Source organism: Acomys minous (genome assembly GCF_964271855.1).
Source record: "Acomys minous genome assembly, chromosome: 2".
Taxonomy (NCBI): domain Eukaryota; kingdom Metazoa; phylum Chordata; class Mammalia; order Rodentia; family Muridae; genus Acomys; species Acomys minous.
In genome coordinates this window covers 623537-638094 of record NC_140484.1, presented here as the reverse complement: position 1 = coordinate 638094, position 14558 = coordinate 623537, and the positions used below count along the sequence as shown (strand labels likewise).

Genomic DNA, 14558 nt, shown 5'->3' with positions numbered 1-14558 from the left:
AAAGACTGCAACTATGTATTTACTCAGCAAGGTCAGAATACTGACACAAGAAAGATGAAAATATAAAGTGTCCGAGAAACATCTCAGCAAACCAGGTGGTTGGAACTGAACATTTCTTCTAGAAAAAATAGGTATTTTGTACAGGAAGGTTATCAGTAAGATACCTGTTTACAAGTATCAAACAAGCCATTAAGTGGCCTCTAAAATCAAGCCTTATGATAAACTCACCTTAGAACAAAAACATTTGTCTTTGCCTAAGCAACAAGTTTCAGAAATAAAACATTTTTATGTGCATTGGCGTTTTGCCTGCATGTATGTCTGTGAGGGAGTCAGATCCCATGGAACTGGAATTACAGTTGTGAGCTGCCACATGGACGCTGGGAATTGAACCAGGGCCTTCTGAAAGAACTGCCAGCACTCTTAACCACTGAGCCATCTCTCTAGCCCCAAAGTAAAACATTTTTAAGGGCTAGGTCCCCACTAGTACATTAAAAACAAACAAAAACCCTCAAAAGTAACTCCTTAAAAATTTGTGATTTAATGTTATTTCCATTTTTTGAAATAAAGTGTGTTGAGTTTGGCAGATGGAACCTTAATTTTTTAAATGCCCCTATCAAGGTCAGTCTGTAAGCAAACCTTAGTGACTTGAGTGAGGGAGGGCCCAGCACATTGTGGGTGGTGCCATCTCTGGGCTGATGGGCCCTAGGTTCTTTAAGGTTCTACATTGGTGGTGTAGGTCCAGTATCATCCTCCTATGGTCTCTGCATCAGCTCCTGCCCAGTTTAAGTCCTGCTGACTGGGCGTGTCAAATAACCTCTTTCCTCCCTAACTACTACATGACAAAACTTTCTCTGGGGAGATGCACCCCACACAGGGATCCCACAACAGACCAAAAAGTATGGATACCATCCAAGTCCAACTTGGTGAACCAATGGGTTTTATTGGAGTTACTTACAGGAGCAGAAATGACCCAGACAGCTGCATCACCAAGGCCCATGCCAGCACAGGTGACAGCTCAAGACGCGGAACCTGGAGGGCACTGCACAGCCTCCAGGCACAACAGGCTGGAGAGTCCTTTCCATGTGACCCTGGTCTAAACCTTGAGGCTACTGAGCTGGTTTCTAAGTCTTCCAGGCAAGCAGGTCTGGTCAGATGCAATCCTTGCGGCTAAGCTTTCTCTCCATCCCGCTTCCCCACACCCCCAGGGGGTGCTCTTTGTTGACTCTGACAGAGGGGGACCTAGGGAATCTGGTGAGTTTTAGGGACTTCCTAAGGCTGTTTTGAGTTGTTTACCTTTTTGTTTAAAGAGCTTCCCCGCAGGGTGGAATGCTTTAATCTCCGAGGAAATTTGTTAGACACCACCAATTTGCTTTTGGACACGGATAGTATCATTCAGACAAGGGTTATAAAGTATTTTATGTATGTGTCTAAATGCATCCCCATGAACACATGCAACAGTTCAAAGTTATTAGAGGACAGCCCTGGTGTGGTTTCTTGTCTTCCATCTTGTATTTCTGAGGCATGGTCTCTTGCTTACCACTGCAATGCCAGGCTGAGGAGGGCATCAAAAGTCCACGGATTCTCCCGTCTACACTTCCACTGTGCTGTAGGGATGCTACCCACAGACAGTTTCCATGGCCCTTAGGATCCAAACTCTACTGGGCAATCTCCCCAGCTCCAAATCACTTTCCAATTGCATGTCTCTCACTTAAAAAAGTTTCCCCCATTCTTTTAATCCCAGCACTAGAGAGGCAGAGGCAGGCAGAACTCTGAATTTGAGGCCAACCTGCTTTACAAAGTGAGTTCTAGGGTAACCAGGGGCTACACAGAGAAATCCTGTATTAAAAAAAAATTTTTTTAATTAAAAAAAAAAGTAAAAAAACAAACCAAAAAAACCCACATTTTTTAAGAGAACAGTTTTAAAAGATGCAAATGCTACCCACAATAGTTTAAAACACTTTTCTTTTTTTCCTGTCATGTGTATGCTAGTATATGAATATATGCTTAAATTTAAACTATTTGGGGCAGAATAGATGGGCCAGCATTGAGTGCATACTCCTTTTGCAGAGGATCTGTGTTTCGTTCCCAGAATACACAGCAGGTAACTGTAATTCTAGCTCAGTGGCTCTCAACTTTCCTAACTCTACAATGCTTTACCTTGTGTTGTGATGACCATGAGTTTATTTTCACTGCTACTTCATAACTGTACATTTGCTACTGTTGTGAACCACAGTGTAAATATCTGGTATGCCACCCCTGTGAAAGGGTCGCTCAACCCCAAAGGGGTCACAGCGCACATGCTGAGAACTGGTGCTCTAATTCTAGGTTAGAGGTCCTCTTCTGGCCTCCGGATGCACTGCATACATGTCGTACGCATAAATTCATGCAGGCATGCACATACACATAAATAAAAATTAAATTAAAAGTCAGGCACACAGTGTGCTCCCAGAGAGCTGGGAGGCAGAGGCAGGAGGATCTCTGTTAGTCCGAGGCCAGCCTGGTCTACAAAGAGCCCAGGACAGCCACAGCTAGAAAAACAAAACAGACCAAAAATTAGCCGTAAGTACACAACTTAACACTCCATGGAACACAAAAGTGGATAACAGCATGTATACAGCATTTGTGTCTCATGACTGTCCTTAAAAGAAACTTCTCCATTCTTGGGGGTAGAGGCTCATGTCTTTTTTGTGCCATGCTTTTAATTTTAATTTTAATCTATTTGGCCTTTCTTTGATGATGGTATAAGAGCAATCAATTAAATTTTCTCAGTTTTCAATGAATAATTCATCATGGCCAGAATAACTCTTAAAAGGCATGTTAATGTATGCCTCCATTCCTATTTTTACTCACTTCCCATTATCCATCTATGTTTACACTACTGTAATGGTTTTAAATCACACTTCTGAAAAAATGCGATGTTATTTATCTTTTTGGTACAGCAAGTTCCTTCTATTTTTTCTTTTTTCAGTAGGCATTTTTCTATTTTCATCTTTACACTTCTACATGAGGCTTTAAATTATATTTAAAACAAGGGTTTGGTTTTGTTTTGTATTGGTTTTTGGTCTTTGGGCTGGCTTTGTATTAATCCAAGAGGAAATGACATGTTTACAACAGTCAAAATGTTATTATCAAACGCTTATAAGATTCTGGGTTCCTCTACCAAGTAAGCCATGCACATTATATATGTGTACATTCATACTATGCATGCACAAAACACGGCTTACACACACCATGTATGCCTACAGCACATGTGCACACACTATACATAAGTACTTTCATGTATGCTATACACTACCTCTATAGTACGTATGTACATACACTATATGTACCCATATATAGTATGTGTGTACACATATCACCTGTAGCATGCACATAGACACCTACAGTACATTCATACATACATACTATATAATTATAGTATATGTATAAACTACACCCATAGTACACGTGTATAAACACACTATAATGCCTATAGCATATGTAAAGTTTTGTAGTCACTGACATAGATATCAGGGGCGACTGTGCCTGAGCTGTAGCTGCCATGTTACAGACACCCTGAAGAGGATCTGAACATCCATGTTACAGTAGTGACCAGGTTATCAGGGCCAGGAACATCTGCACAAAACTTACAATAAAACACATTTAATGGCATCTGTACAAGGTTTTATTTTTCATTAACCACAATGTTTTAGAGTGAGAATTTACATCTAATACAGAGGAGTGATTCAAAATCCACCAAATGTTTGTAAGGAGAGCGCCCAGGCCAGCAGCTCTGTGCCCAGCTCAGGAAGTGCCTCCGTCATATTCTGTGAATGCCACATGTTATGTGGCAAAGGACAGTGCCAGATCTGCCTTTGACAAACGGCTGGGAGACTAGACTGCAATGCTTCAGTCACCTTGCTGTGCTGGTGGGTGGCAAAAGCCTTCTGCCTGCACGTACTTGTTTGAGCCACAATTTCCCAGGACTTGACATCTAAATAATTTCTCCGAAAATACGTGGCTGTAACATTGACAAATAAGACTAAGAAGAACCAAAAGCACTGCATCCATTCAACTACACACACCTTGGAACACTCGCTCTTACTGAATTTAGTAAAGACACAGTATTTAAGTGACACAGAAGAACAAGCACAAAGCGTTTTTTCCAAACCCCTCAGCTCTTCACTCCAGAGCCCTGCTGACAACTTCCCAGAGCTGTACCCCAGCAGCATTCTTCTAACAATGGAATCAAGCCTAAAATAAAAATCTTCACAGCAAGCTCCATCGCATAAACAGCAGGCCCTGCAGCAAGGGGGCAGACCAAAGACAGCTCTAGAAGGTTTAAGTTATCTTAGCGAGGGCAGGAGGGAGGAGGCAGTGACTGCCCCGGTTCCTTTGGGGAAGAATAGGTACCTCCATCCAAACGCTCTGAGGGTAAAAACCAAGGCAAGGCTTTATGTGGTAATGAAAGCACAGGAAAGCCATTTCTCTATGAAGCCCTGCAGCTTCTGAACTTCACTTTGCACAGTCATTACTGAAAGCAGTAATCACAACAGTACTTCTTTCAGATGTCAGTTAAGGATGTCACATTCCAACCTTGAATTTTAACATCTCCTTACGAGACCTACACTTGGATAAGAGAAAATTTAACACTACAAGCTAAAAAAGCTAAAGATCACACCAAAACAAAACAAATAAAACAACCTCTAAACACAGATGAATAGCTAATGCAGGCTTTTTGTTTTGTTTTTTAGTTGTTTCTTATTCTCTCAGATTAGTGTATATTCATAGAATAATGCTTGGTTTAATGATAGCTGCTTAGTAATTAAATTTTAGCTCAAGGGCAACTTCTCTTGCATACTAACCATAGAAATAAGTAACTACTGTGAGAGAGGGGCAACAGAAGAGAGAAGAAGAAAAACCCACAGCATCAATAAGACAACAACATCTGGAAGGGTTGTTACTCTGGTTACAGGGAGAATCACTTGAACACCATGTGCTCCGCTTCCCAGCACCGGTAGAAGCCAGTTTTGTTTGCAAGCTTACCATGGCCTTTGCTAGCAGCTGTCTGAATTCTTTTGTGCTGACAACCTTTGACGCTGTTTGGTCTATACAGAGTATACCAAGGTGGGGAGTGTGCAAACTGTTCCTGAGGAATCATTTATGTGTGCAAATTTGCAACCAGACACAAAGCAAACGACAACAGGGCAGCAGCTAGAGAGGTCTGAGAACTGGAGACAAACGCACAGTGTCACAACCGGGGCGCCCATCACCCGCAGTCTACACACAAACCAACTTCATCCTAGCAAAAGGGAGAAAGAGTGACTTGTAATGGGAACCAGAAAAAGACTTCTCCAGAAGCTTTAGTAATCACAATTTGTGTATACTGGTGAGTTTCCTCCTGCTAACCCTGCCTAGGAACTACTAGGTAACAGTCACATTACCATATTTTACTTTCTGCCACCAAGAAAGTAATTTGTGTCAGCTCAGGTGTAGTTATGGCATCGGAGGTCACCAGATGATATGGTTACTCAAGTGCAAGGTCAACCTTTAAAATGCATACTATCTCTTAACATAATCATGTTTACTTTGATGCACCATTATTTCAAGATGGCTGTCCTGGCTTTCTTTTGAAGGCCTACTTTTAGGCAAATGTATACACTAGCCAGTTTAGACAAATCAACTACATTACACTGACTGGTTGACTGATCTACTTTAAGGATCTGACTGAGAAAGCAATCCTCAGCATGGGTAGAAAACTGCACATTACACTGGCAAGAACACAAAAGAAAGTATTTTCTGGACATAAAAAATGTGAGACAGCAGATTTTATTTCCTTATAGCTGGGGGCTAAGAATTCTGTCAATTTTTTCAATTAATAATAACCAAGGCCAATTTCACTCCAGTAAGTTTTATACACCAGGAGCGCACACGCTTCTGCACACCTTTCAGTACCAGCACAGTGTGCTCAGAATGTCACAGGCTTTCATCTGCTACTTTGTGCTGACACAAAATGAGTATGACTAGCTCTCCATTAATTTAGTAACATAAAAGCACCCACGTTAATGTCAATTTATGCAATACAACACTTTTATAGACAAAGTTCTCTGGGAGAAAAAAAAGAATACTCTCTCCCAGGGAGGGTGAGGGTATAATTGAGACACTGGACCATTTACCTACTATGTCAAGAAATATTCCAACTTTACTACTGTCAAAAGTATTAAAGCCATGTAAAAGAAACCAGTTCCAAGTGATATTCACAACTTTGTGGTGACCATTCTATCAGAAAAGTAAACTTTTGAGCTCCCTGATAAAATGAAATTTTCCCTTGACATTACAGCAAAAAAGACTTTGTGGGCCGTAAGAGCCCACCTGTCCCTTTTTCAGAGTTCTTCTATACAACCCAAATGAAACAAAGCCAATTAAAGCCCCCACAAACTCTACCAACTTCAGAGAAGTACCTGGAAAACCCAAACTGTCAGCCCTTAACTATCCCTGCCCTAGACCACTGTTCACAAATCCAGGACTGCTATGGGGTGAAGACCTTGTCCCCAGTGTTCCATTTCTAACTATTCTGCCCAGGGGTGGGCAGCATAGCCTGGGGGTGGCGGTGGGGGCATTTTCTGTCAGATGGAGCCTGGTAACACAAAGCCAATGCTCACTTCATACTCAAGCGAAATGGAGAAGAAAAATATATTCCCTTGCCACGTCTATTTCCGTTACGAATGAAAAACAAGTAGAATAAGCTTCAGACGTTGTGAAGAACTAAGCAGCACTGCTGGTGCACTGACACAGAGCCCAGCTGAAGGGCCTTCAACACCAGTGCCAGCTCCCTGCTGCACTCAAACATCAACCACGGTGCTTACAAGATGCAGGGCAGGGCTGACCTTTTGTAAGTACTAAATGCACCCACTAAAATGAGGTGGACCCAGGGAGCAGCTCCCTCTGTTGGCAATCTCTACTGTATCACAGCTGAACCAGGGCTCCACACACACCAGAGGCTGAGATCAGGTGAGGTGACAGCAGAAAGGAAAGCGCTCAGGAAGAGCTGGACAGCAGGGCAGCTCTGACTAGCCTCCAGTGCCTCCTTTCTCAGTCAGGTCCGGTTATACACACAAAGCCGCAGCAGAGGCCTTGGTGGACCAGTTTGGGATATCAACTTCTCCAGGAAGCACTGGGAGTTTGATGACGGTGGTCACACGGTTGCGAAGTGCACAAAGCTCAAGGCACAGAGTTGAAAATGTGAATTGATGGGGAAAGTTACAGTGAAAGCAGTTGGGAGCATTTTCTTTTGCAAGACAAATGCTAAACAGAGTCCAATTCTGAACTTAAAAAAGATTTGGGGCATAGATAAAAACACTGTATCGTAACATTTGCTTGGTTTTAAAGCAAAGTTATCTTGACATGAGACACCATATGCCAAATCCACAAACGGACAAGACAAGTGCTTTTTTAAAAAAAGAAAAAAGAAAAAAGAAAGAAAGAGAAAGATTCTTTCCTTCTTATATTTTTGGAGGAAGCTGATTCAAATGTTGGGCTCCACTAGCAACGGCCCCTCTCCACGACACTTGCTCTGTAGATAAACTCATTAAAAGACTGTCCCATTTCAAAGTCACCCCAAGTGTAGCAGCAATTGTTTTGTTAGTTCCTGTTTTTAAAAACTGCAAATCAAAGAATGTGTGGCATCCTCTCTCTCTGAGAACAGCCTGACAGAGCCCCTGAGTGGCGCAGGCCCCACAGTGCCTGGAACAGTTTCTGCAGCTCCAGTGTCTTCTCTCCGGGATAAAAGGATTCAACAGTCACTATCTATAACCCCTGGAACTTGCACAAGCTGATGGACTGTCTGGAAGAAGAAGGAAAAAGAAGTCAGAAAAAAAACCATGAGGGACAGAGAGCACTATGCTCATACAAGGCTATTTCTCTCCTGATCCCTAGCCCCTGGTGTGTTTATTTTAAAAAAAATTTTAAACACAGTTCTGAGAAGTGAAAAAGAACCAATATCAATCACCAGGAATTGGTCTTGAGCATTATCCTTCCCCTCTGTATAATAAAGAATATCTTGGTGGCCCAAGGCCAGAATGACCCCAGTTCTACATGCCATGGTACACCATCTAGACTCCCACCCCTACTCACAGGGCCTCCATACTCATCACAAACCCATCAGAACAGGAGACGCATCATCACTTACTGTAAGTCAACTCATCCCCAGCTCTCTTTCGGGACTGGTCACCTCTAGGAATAAAAAAAGAGGAAGCAGTCAACAAACTGATTGGTTTCTTCACACACAAAACCAGCAGAAATAAATCAATGACCGTGATAGTACAAACAGCAAATGCTTCGTGTTCAACCCAACATAAATAGACACTGACCATCAGCAGAGTCATTTACTCCAAGTATTCTTAGCTCAGGGGTGTATGTAGTCTGTTAAATATACAAAGTTATTAAGTGAAGAACATCTATAAAGATGGTCTGCACTGAGTACTAAAAACAGGTGGAAACTAAAATATGTTTTTGAAGACAATCCTGGATTCTGTGAACAACACTCCCAGTAACCTGCACGTACTAGCAAAACTTTAAATATCAAACAGGGAAGTTTATTTTTCTTTTTTTTTTTATTTTATTTTATTAATTTATTCTTAATACATCTCAATGGTTATCCCACCCCTTGTATCCTCCCATTCTTCCCTCCCTCCCATTTTCCCCCTACTCCCCTCCCTATGACTGTGACTGAGGGGGACCTCCTCCCCCTGTATATGCTCATAGGTTATCAAGTCTCTTCTTGGTAGCCTGCTATCCTTCCTCTGAGTGCCACCAGGTCTCCCCATCCAGGGGGTCAAATATGAGGCACCAGAGTACATGTGAAAGTCATACCCCACTCTCCACTCAACTGTGGAGAATGGGAGGATACAAGGGATGGGATGACCATTGAGATGTAACAAGAATAAATTAAAAAAAAAAAAAAAGAAATGTCATAATGGAAAAAAAATTTAAGATTCAATATATTCATCTTTTGTCATTCTAAATTGGGGCAATGGTAATGACCACTAAAATAGCTTATTGTGCAAAATAAATTTTTAAAAAAATGTGTGGAAGAAAATCCCACTATGAGTAATAAAAATTCTAATTTACACCAAAAGTCCAAGGCAGTTCCCTGACTCCCTAGACCTTGGCAGCACGGTACTACAGTGGTCCTTTCAAACTGGAAGAAATACTGTCTGATGCTACGTCCAGTCACCTCACCTCACCTCATCTCATGCCAACCCCGGTTGACTTGTTCTAATGCCCAAGACAGGACTAGGAAACACCTGTGGATGAACCTCAAGGGCTCAGAGACAAGTACAAGAGCAGGTTTTCAAAAGGAGGAATTAACAAAATGTATATCTAAAATTAAAATTCATATTATCATGCATTTATTTGTAAGTATCTGAGAGATGGTTCAGTGGTCAAAAGCACTTGGCTCTTGCTGAGACCCTGGGTTCAGTTCCCAGCACCCACATGGTAGCTCACAGCCCAACCTGTAACTCCAATACTAAGGGATCCAATTTACTTATATAAGTTTAAAATAAATCTTTTTAATAGTGAAATAATAAAAGCATCTAAGGCAAAATTTAATTACAATTCCAACTACACAAGTCACAAAAACCTTAACCTAATATAGTTACACAAAAATAGAAAACCACTTTCTCATGACAGAAAACAAAGCCAAAGACCAATTGAGTAATGTATCTTGGACTTAAGAGCCAATTTCTTCACTATATTACATACAGAGCTCCTAGAAATCAAGGGGGGGGGGGGGACCAATAAAGTAACAACAAAGGACATAAACAACATTTTGCAGAAAAACAAATGCAAATATATGGTCAGCTTTATTCGTATGAGAAATGCAGGCTAAACATACTCTAAGAAGATTTTATACTTTTCGAAAGTAAGTCATATACATATTATGCGTGTGGCCATGATGAGCATTAGCAAAATGACAGTATTGGTTACATTTCCAACTGTCTCTATCCCTGACCCAGCAAGGCTACTTCTCAGACACACATGCAACGAGCACAAAATATGACACATGGTTTTGGTTTTCTATTGCAGCTCTGTCTCTCTGTATTACCAAATAGCTACTGGAGCCTAGTCAAGTAACTAGTTAAGTTAGTACAATCTCTAATAGTCTAATATTGACACACAATGGAATTATGGGGCAGGGGAAAATGAAAGTAAAGGATGACTTTATGTTTACACTGGGTGTGGTGCCGCTTTAAAAAAAAACTGGAAAAGAATCACACACACACAAACAAAATAATAATGCTACTTAATGGATTAGGGTAGACAACAAGACAAGCTGAAATAAAATTTAGTTTCTTCGTTCATTACTTAAGGATGAATATGGGAAGGGAGACTTCCCAAGGCTCTGCCTCTAGCTGAAGAGCTGTTGGCAGCTGATGAACGCTAGAGGATCAAGGTCACGTTTCTTTTGGGGGAGGGATGGCTCCTGGCAGGCTGTCCACACCCAGGAGGTCATCATCCTACACCCCAGTGTTACTAAACAAAGAAATGAAGTTGGGAGGAACACTGAAGAATACGCCCGATCACAAGACGACAGGTGTGATTAAGATGCATTACAGCCATCCATGAAACTGTCAAAGAATACGGCATTAACGGCTTCACCCTATGCACAAAATACTTTAAGTAATAATATCAGGGCAGACATGATTCCTCAATCTCAAAGAGAAAAGCCATCTACTCACATTCCGGGGAGTGCCACCCCTCTGCACTGACACTTCTAGGGAGGGAAGTAAATGGCCAGTGGACTTCTCAGTGCTACCTCATGACTACAGATGTCACCAGACTCTACACACACACACACACACACACACACACACACACACACAGAGTTCAATCTGTGGACAAACAAAGAACAACAAACAACAGCCACCACCAAACTCTCTTTCTTTCTTAACCTGAAACAGATTAAAGTAAATCAATCCTGGTAAAGGCTGTTTTTTGTTGTTCTTTTGTTTTGCTTTGGTTGTCTGTTGTGGTTTTGTTTGTTTATTTTTTTGAGGGGGTGCTTTTTTGTTTTGTTTTTCTGATATTCAGAATTTAAGAGAAATGTTACCCCTGTCTTTTTCACAAGTTCCCTTAATATTAAGTATTCAGACACCAGAAGATATGTGGAACAGCTAAAAGTGAAATGATAAAAATCTAAGTTACTAGTGTGCTCTTGAATGACTTTTTACTTTTATAGTAATATACTCTAATTTTAAAAGAAAGAAAGAAAAATAACTGTGCTTTCTAAGATTTTTCTGAGGTATGACAATAATAAAAAATTGCAAACTTTTTAGAAAAATAAGCATATAAACCAAGAGCAAGGGAAGGGAATTTTCTGGACATTATAAAGAGATACTCTTTTTAAAGAACATTGAGATTCAGAGAAAACATAAAAATAGTTTAGTGATAAAAGTGCATAGTAACTGTAATGTTTATTACTGGTTTTTGTTGTGGTCAGGATCAATGTGAGAAACTCCAAGCTGGAAAGGCCTTGTCTCATCTAACAACCCCTTCTTCAAACACACACAGAAATTAGCAGCTTCTGCCAGCTCAGCATGAGCACTGCCCTGGCTCTCACATAGTGACTTCTCTCACTGGCCAGGCCAGAAGCCAGGGAAATGGGAAGCGAGCACTAAAAGTCAACTTGCCTGGTAAAACCGTTCTGTACAAGTTCCCTTTGCAGCTTCTGATCTTGAGCGGCGTACTCAGGAAGCTCACACTCCAGAGCTGGAGGCAGAATGTTTGGAATAAACTTAGAAAACAAAGTTGGAGCCATCTGAACCCACTCTGTGAAGGAAAACAGATGATTCATCAAGGAAGTACTAACAAAACAATTAAGTTTCTTATTTAAACAACAAAAATATCTATTAAACCAACTAATAAAACCTAGTGCAGCCCTATTTTGTTGAACATACATAAAATATATTTTTCTTCCCAAAAGTATAAAGAAAATGGATATTTTTACATTGTTGATTCAAGAAAATTAAATAAAAATCTACAACTTTTAAGTAAATATTGTAAAAATAATTCCTAAAGATGTAATAAAATACAAATGAGATTTCTAGGCAAATCCAAGTGGAGGAGACGTGGAGAGAAGCAGCCTGGTGGCAATCCCAGTTGTACGAGCCACAAATTCACACAACAGAGCAGCCCCAGCAGACACTTCAGTGGTAAGTACAGCCCAGGAGGAAGCAAGCCAAATGGGGCAGGGAGCTGGAGAGCCTGTTGGTGCTCTAGAAATAAAAATCGTTTTCGATCCCTGTTAAATTACAATTTCATGTGGAAAGGGAAGCAAAACAGTAAAAAAATAAATAAAAATAAAATTTTTAAAAATTGCATGTTTATCAAGAAAAAGGCCAAAAGAACAATAATCTATAGAAAATACAAAAGCAAAGAGAGGTCAGAGGAATATTCTCACCAAATATGACAAAAATGTGTATTAAGAGTGTGTGTACAAATCAAGTTTAGATGAGTAAAATGAATTATTTGAAAAAACACACAGAATTAAGTGGATCTATTAATACTAAATTAACTATTCAAGATTAACAGATGCACGCTGGCCCTCTACTCAGGGAGGGCACTGCTATCTGGGCTTCCTGACAGGGTCTTCCATGACCACTGTTCAGCCTTTTCCAAGTGCTTCAGCGTAAGGCTTTTAAGACTCCTTGGTGGCTGTTAGTACCGAAAAACCACAACATGCCAGTGCTCTGTAAAGACAGTAAGCCCACTTTAAAAGTTGCCATCTTGAATGGCCACATTTGAGTGCTGGGTGGTGGTGAGCCAATGGCAAGTAAAAAGTAGGGGGGGAAGGGGAGAGCCATTGTGCAACTGGAGAAGAGCTAAACAGAGGAAACATGCAAGTGCCAGGAGTAGCAGGCCAGCCTATACCTTCCTTGCAATGTTGTGGCAAATAATCTTGGTGGTGTGCCCTGCTGCCATGTGGTTTTAGGAAGAGTCATTAGGGTGTTCTGTGTAATGACTAGCCAATCAATCAAAAGTGGCAGAAGCCAAATCCTTCCACCAGCTTCACATAGTCATTAAAATAAACAAAGGTGTGTATATTAGATGAGAGAAGCAAGGAGATTTTAAAACTAAGCACCAATGCTATGTTCTCCAAATTGTCGTGGGTGGGGAGGTTGAAAACCTCCCAAGGTGACTCAAATGTGCCGCAGAGAGACCAACATTATAGAGGACACCTGTGGCAGAAGATGCTTCTATGTTTAAAATGCAGCTTTTGAAAAATTCTAACTTTAATCTTTCAGGTGACTAGAATTGTACTAGACCAGGAACACAATGGATACTGCCAAGACATGGAAATGTCAAAACATGTTTAATAACATTCTGAAAACGTCTGCAGTAGCAAAAGGTTAGCCTGTGATGAAATTCACCTTTTGAAAAGGACAATTCTCAAATACAGAATTCTCCTCACAAGGAGTATAAATCCTATTACAAGAGCTCAACCCAGATAAAACAGCATTTAGATAAACAGGCATCTACCTTTTTTTTTCTACCCATAGTGATAATAGCTTTATTCTGCAATTTTGTTTCATGTATAAAAGGCCATGGCTGACAAACCTGCCTACTTAGGAGGCAGAATTTGTCAAACTGCACTGGAAATACTTCCAACATAAAAGAGAAATATTTATAAACCAGTATACAAATATTCATGGGATATTTTAATAACACTATAAGAAAATAAAATTCAAATACCAGAAAAACTGGAAGAAAATACCAGCTTACTAGAACATGTAATAAGATTATTTTTTTAACTTTATACAACCAATTACTTTATACGAATGATTTGTTAAAAGTGACAAATAGAGCTTAAGACCAAAGCCAAAGTTACATGAACATAAGCACTCTACAAGTCACTAAGCGCTATACAGCAGCCTGAGAAAGAATACTTCTTTAATCTGCTTCTTGGATACCAGTTTTGCTTAGTTCTTATTTTTAGCAAGCGAAAATATAAAGTGTCTTTCAAAATAATCAACCATGAATTATAAAATAATTATTAAATTCAAGTGGTAGCTACAGTTAAAAATGCTTATTACTGGTTTCGGGCTAAACTGATTGTTTAGATTTTATTTCTTTGAATCTTCAGATAGCAAAAGTTCACAAAACAGTAATTTCTGTCCCAAAAAAAAAAAAATCATCTTTTGTGTTTACTGACAATAGGACAACACTTTACCCTGATATTTCTAAAGCTTCTCTCTCTTGTGGGTATGTTGTAAATGGCTAGATAACTTGGTGGCAAGCTTGAGGCTCAGAGGGCTTACATACAGAAGGCAACTACAAGGCTCTTTGTATTGTTCTTACTATGAAATAGGCACACTAAGGTCACTTACAGGCCTTGCTTGTGAATATAGGCATTATTTATGTATTTTTCCTTAAATTGTCATGACTGCAACTTTATCAACTGCTCTAGATCTCTTGCCAGTATGTAATAGACTAGAAAATATAATTTGTGTGTATTCCTACACACATTTACAATGTGAAATAAAGGAGAAACTCTGTAACAGCAAGGACAAAACTAA

General features: G+C 40.1%; 1 protein-coding gene across 2 annotated transcripts in view; it reads right to left on the bottom strand.

Annotated features, from left to right (window-relative positions):
- Nucleotides 1-3650: 3650 nt before the first annotated feature.
- The window catches only part of CACUL1 (CDK2 associated cullin domain 1), a 55436-nt gene continuing 44528 nt past the window's right edge, over nt 3651-14558 (bottom strand). For both annotated transcript variants that reach the window (XM_084754411.1, XM_084754410.1), the window contains 3 exons: nt 11673-11811; nt 8168-8211; nt 3651-7822 (listed from right to left, as the gene is read on the bottom strand). In XM_084754411.1, coding sequence (XP_084610537.1) covers nt 7782-7822; nt 8168-8211; nt 11673-11811 — 224 coding nt within the window. In that variant the 3' untranslated portion in view covers nt 3651-7781. The remainder of the gene's footprint in view (nt 7823-8167; nt 8212-11672; nt 11812-14558) is intronic.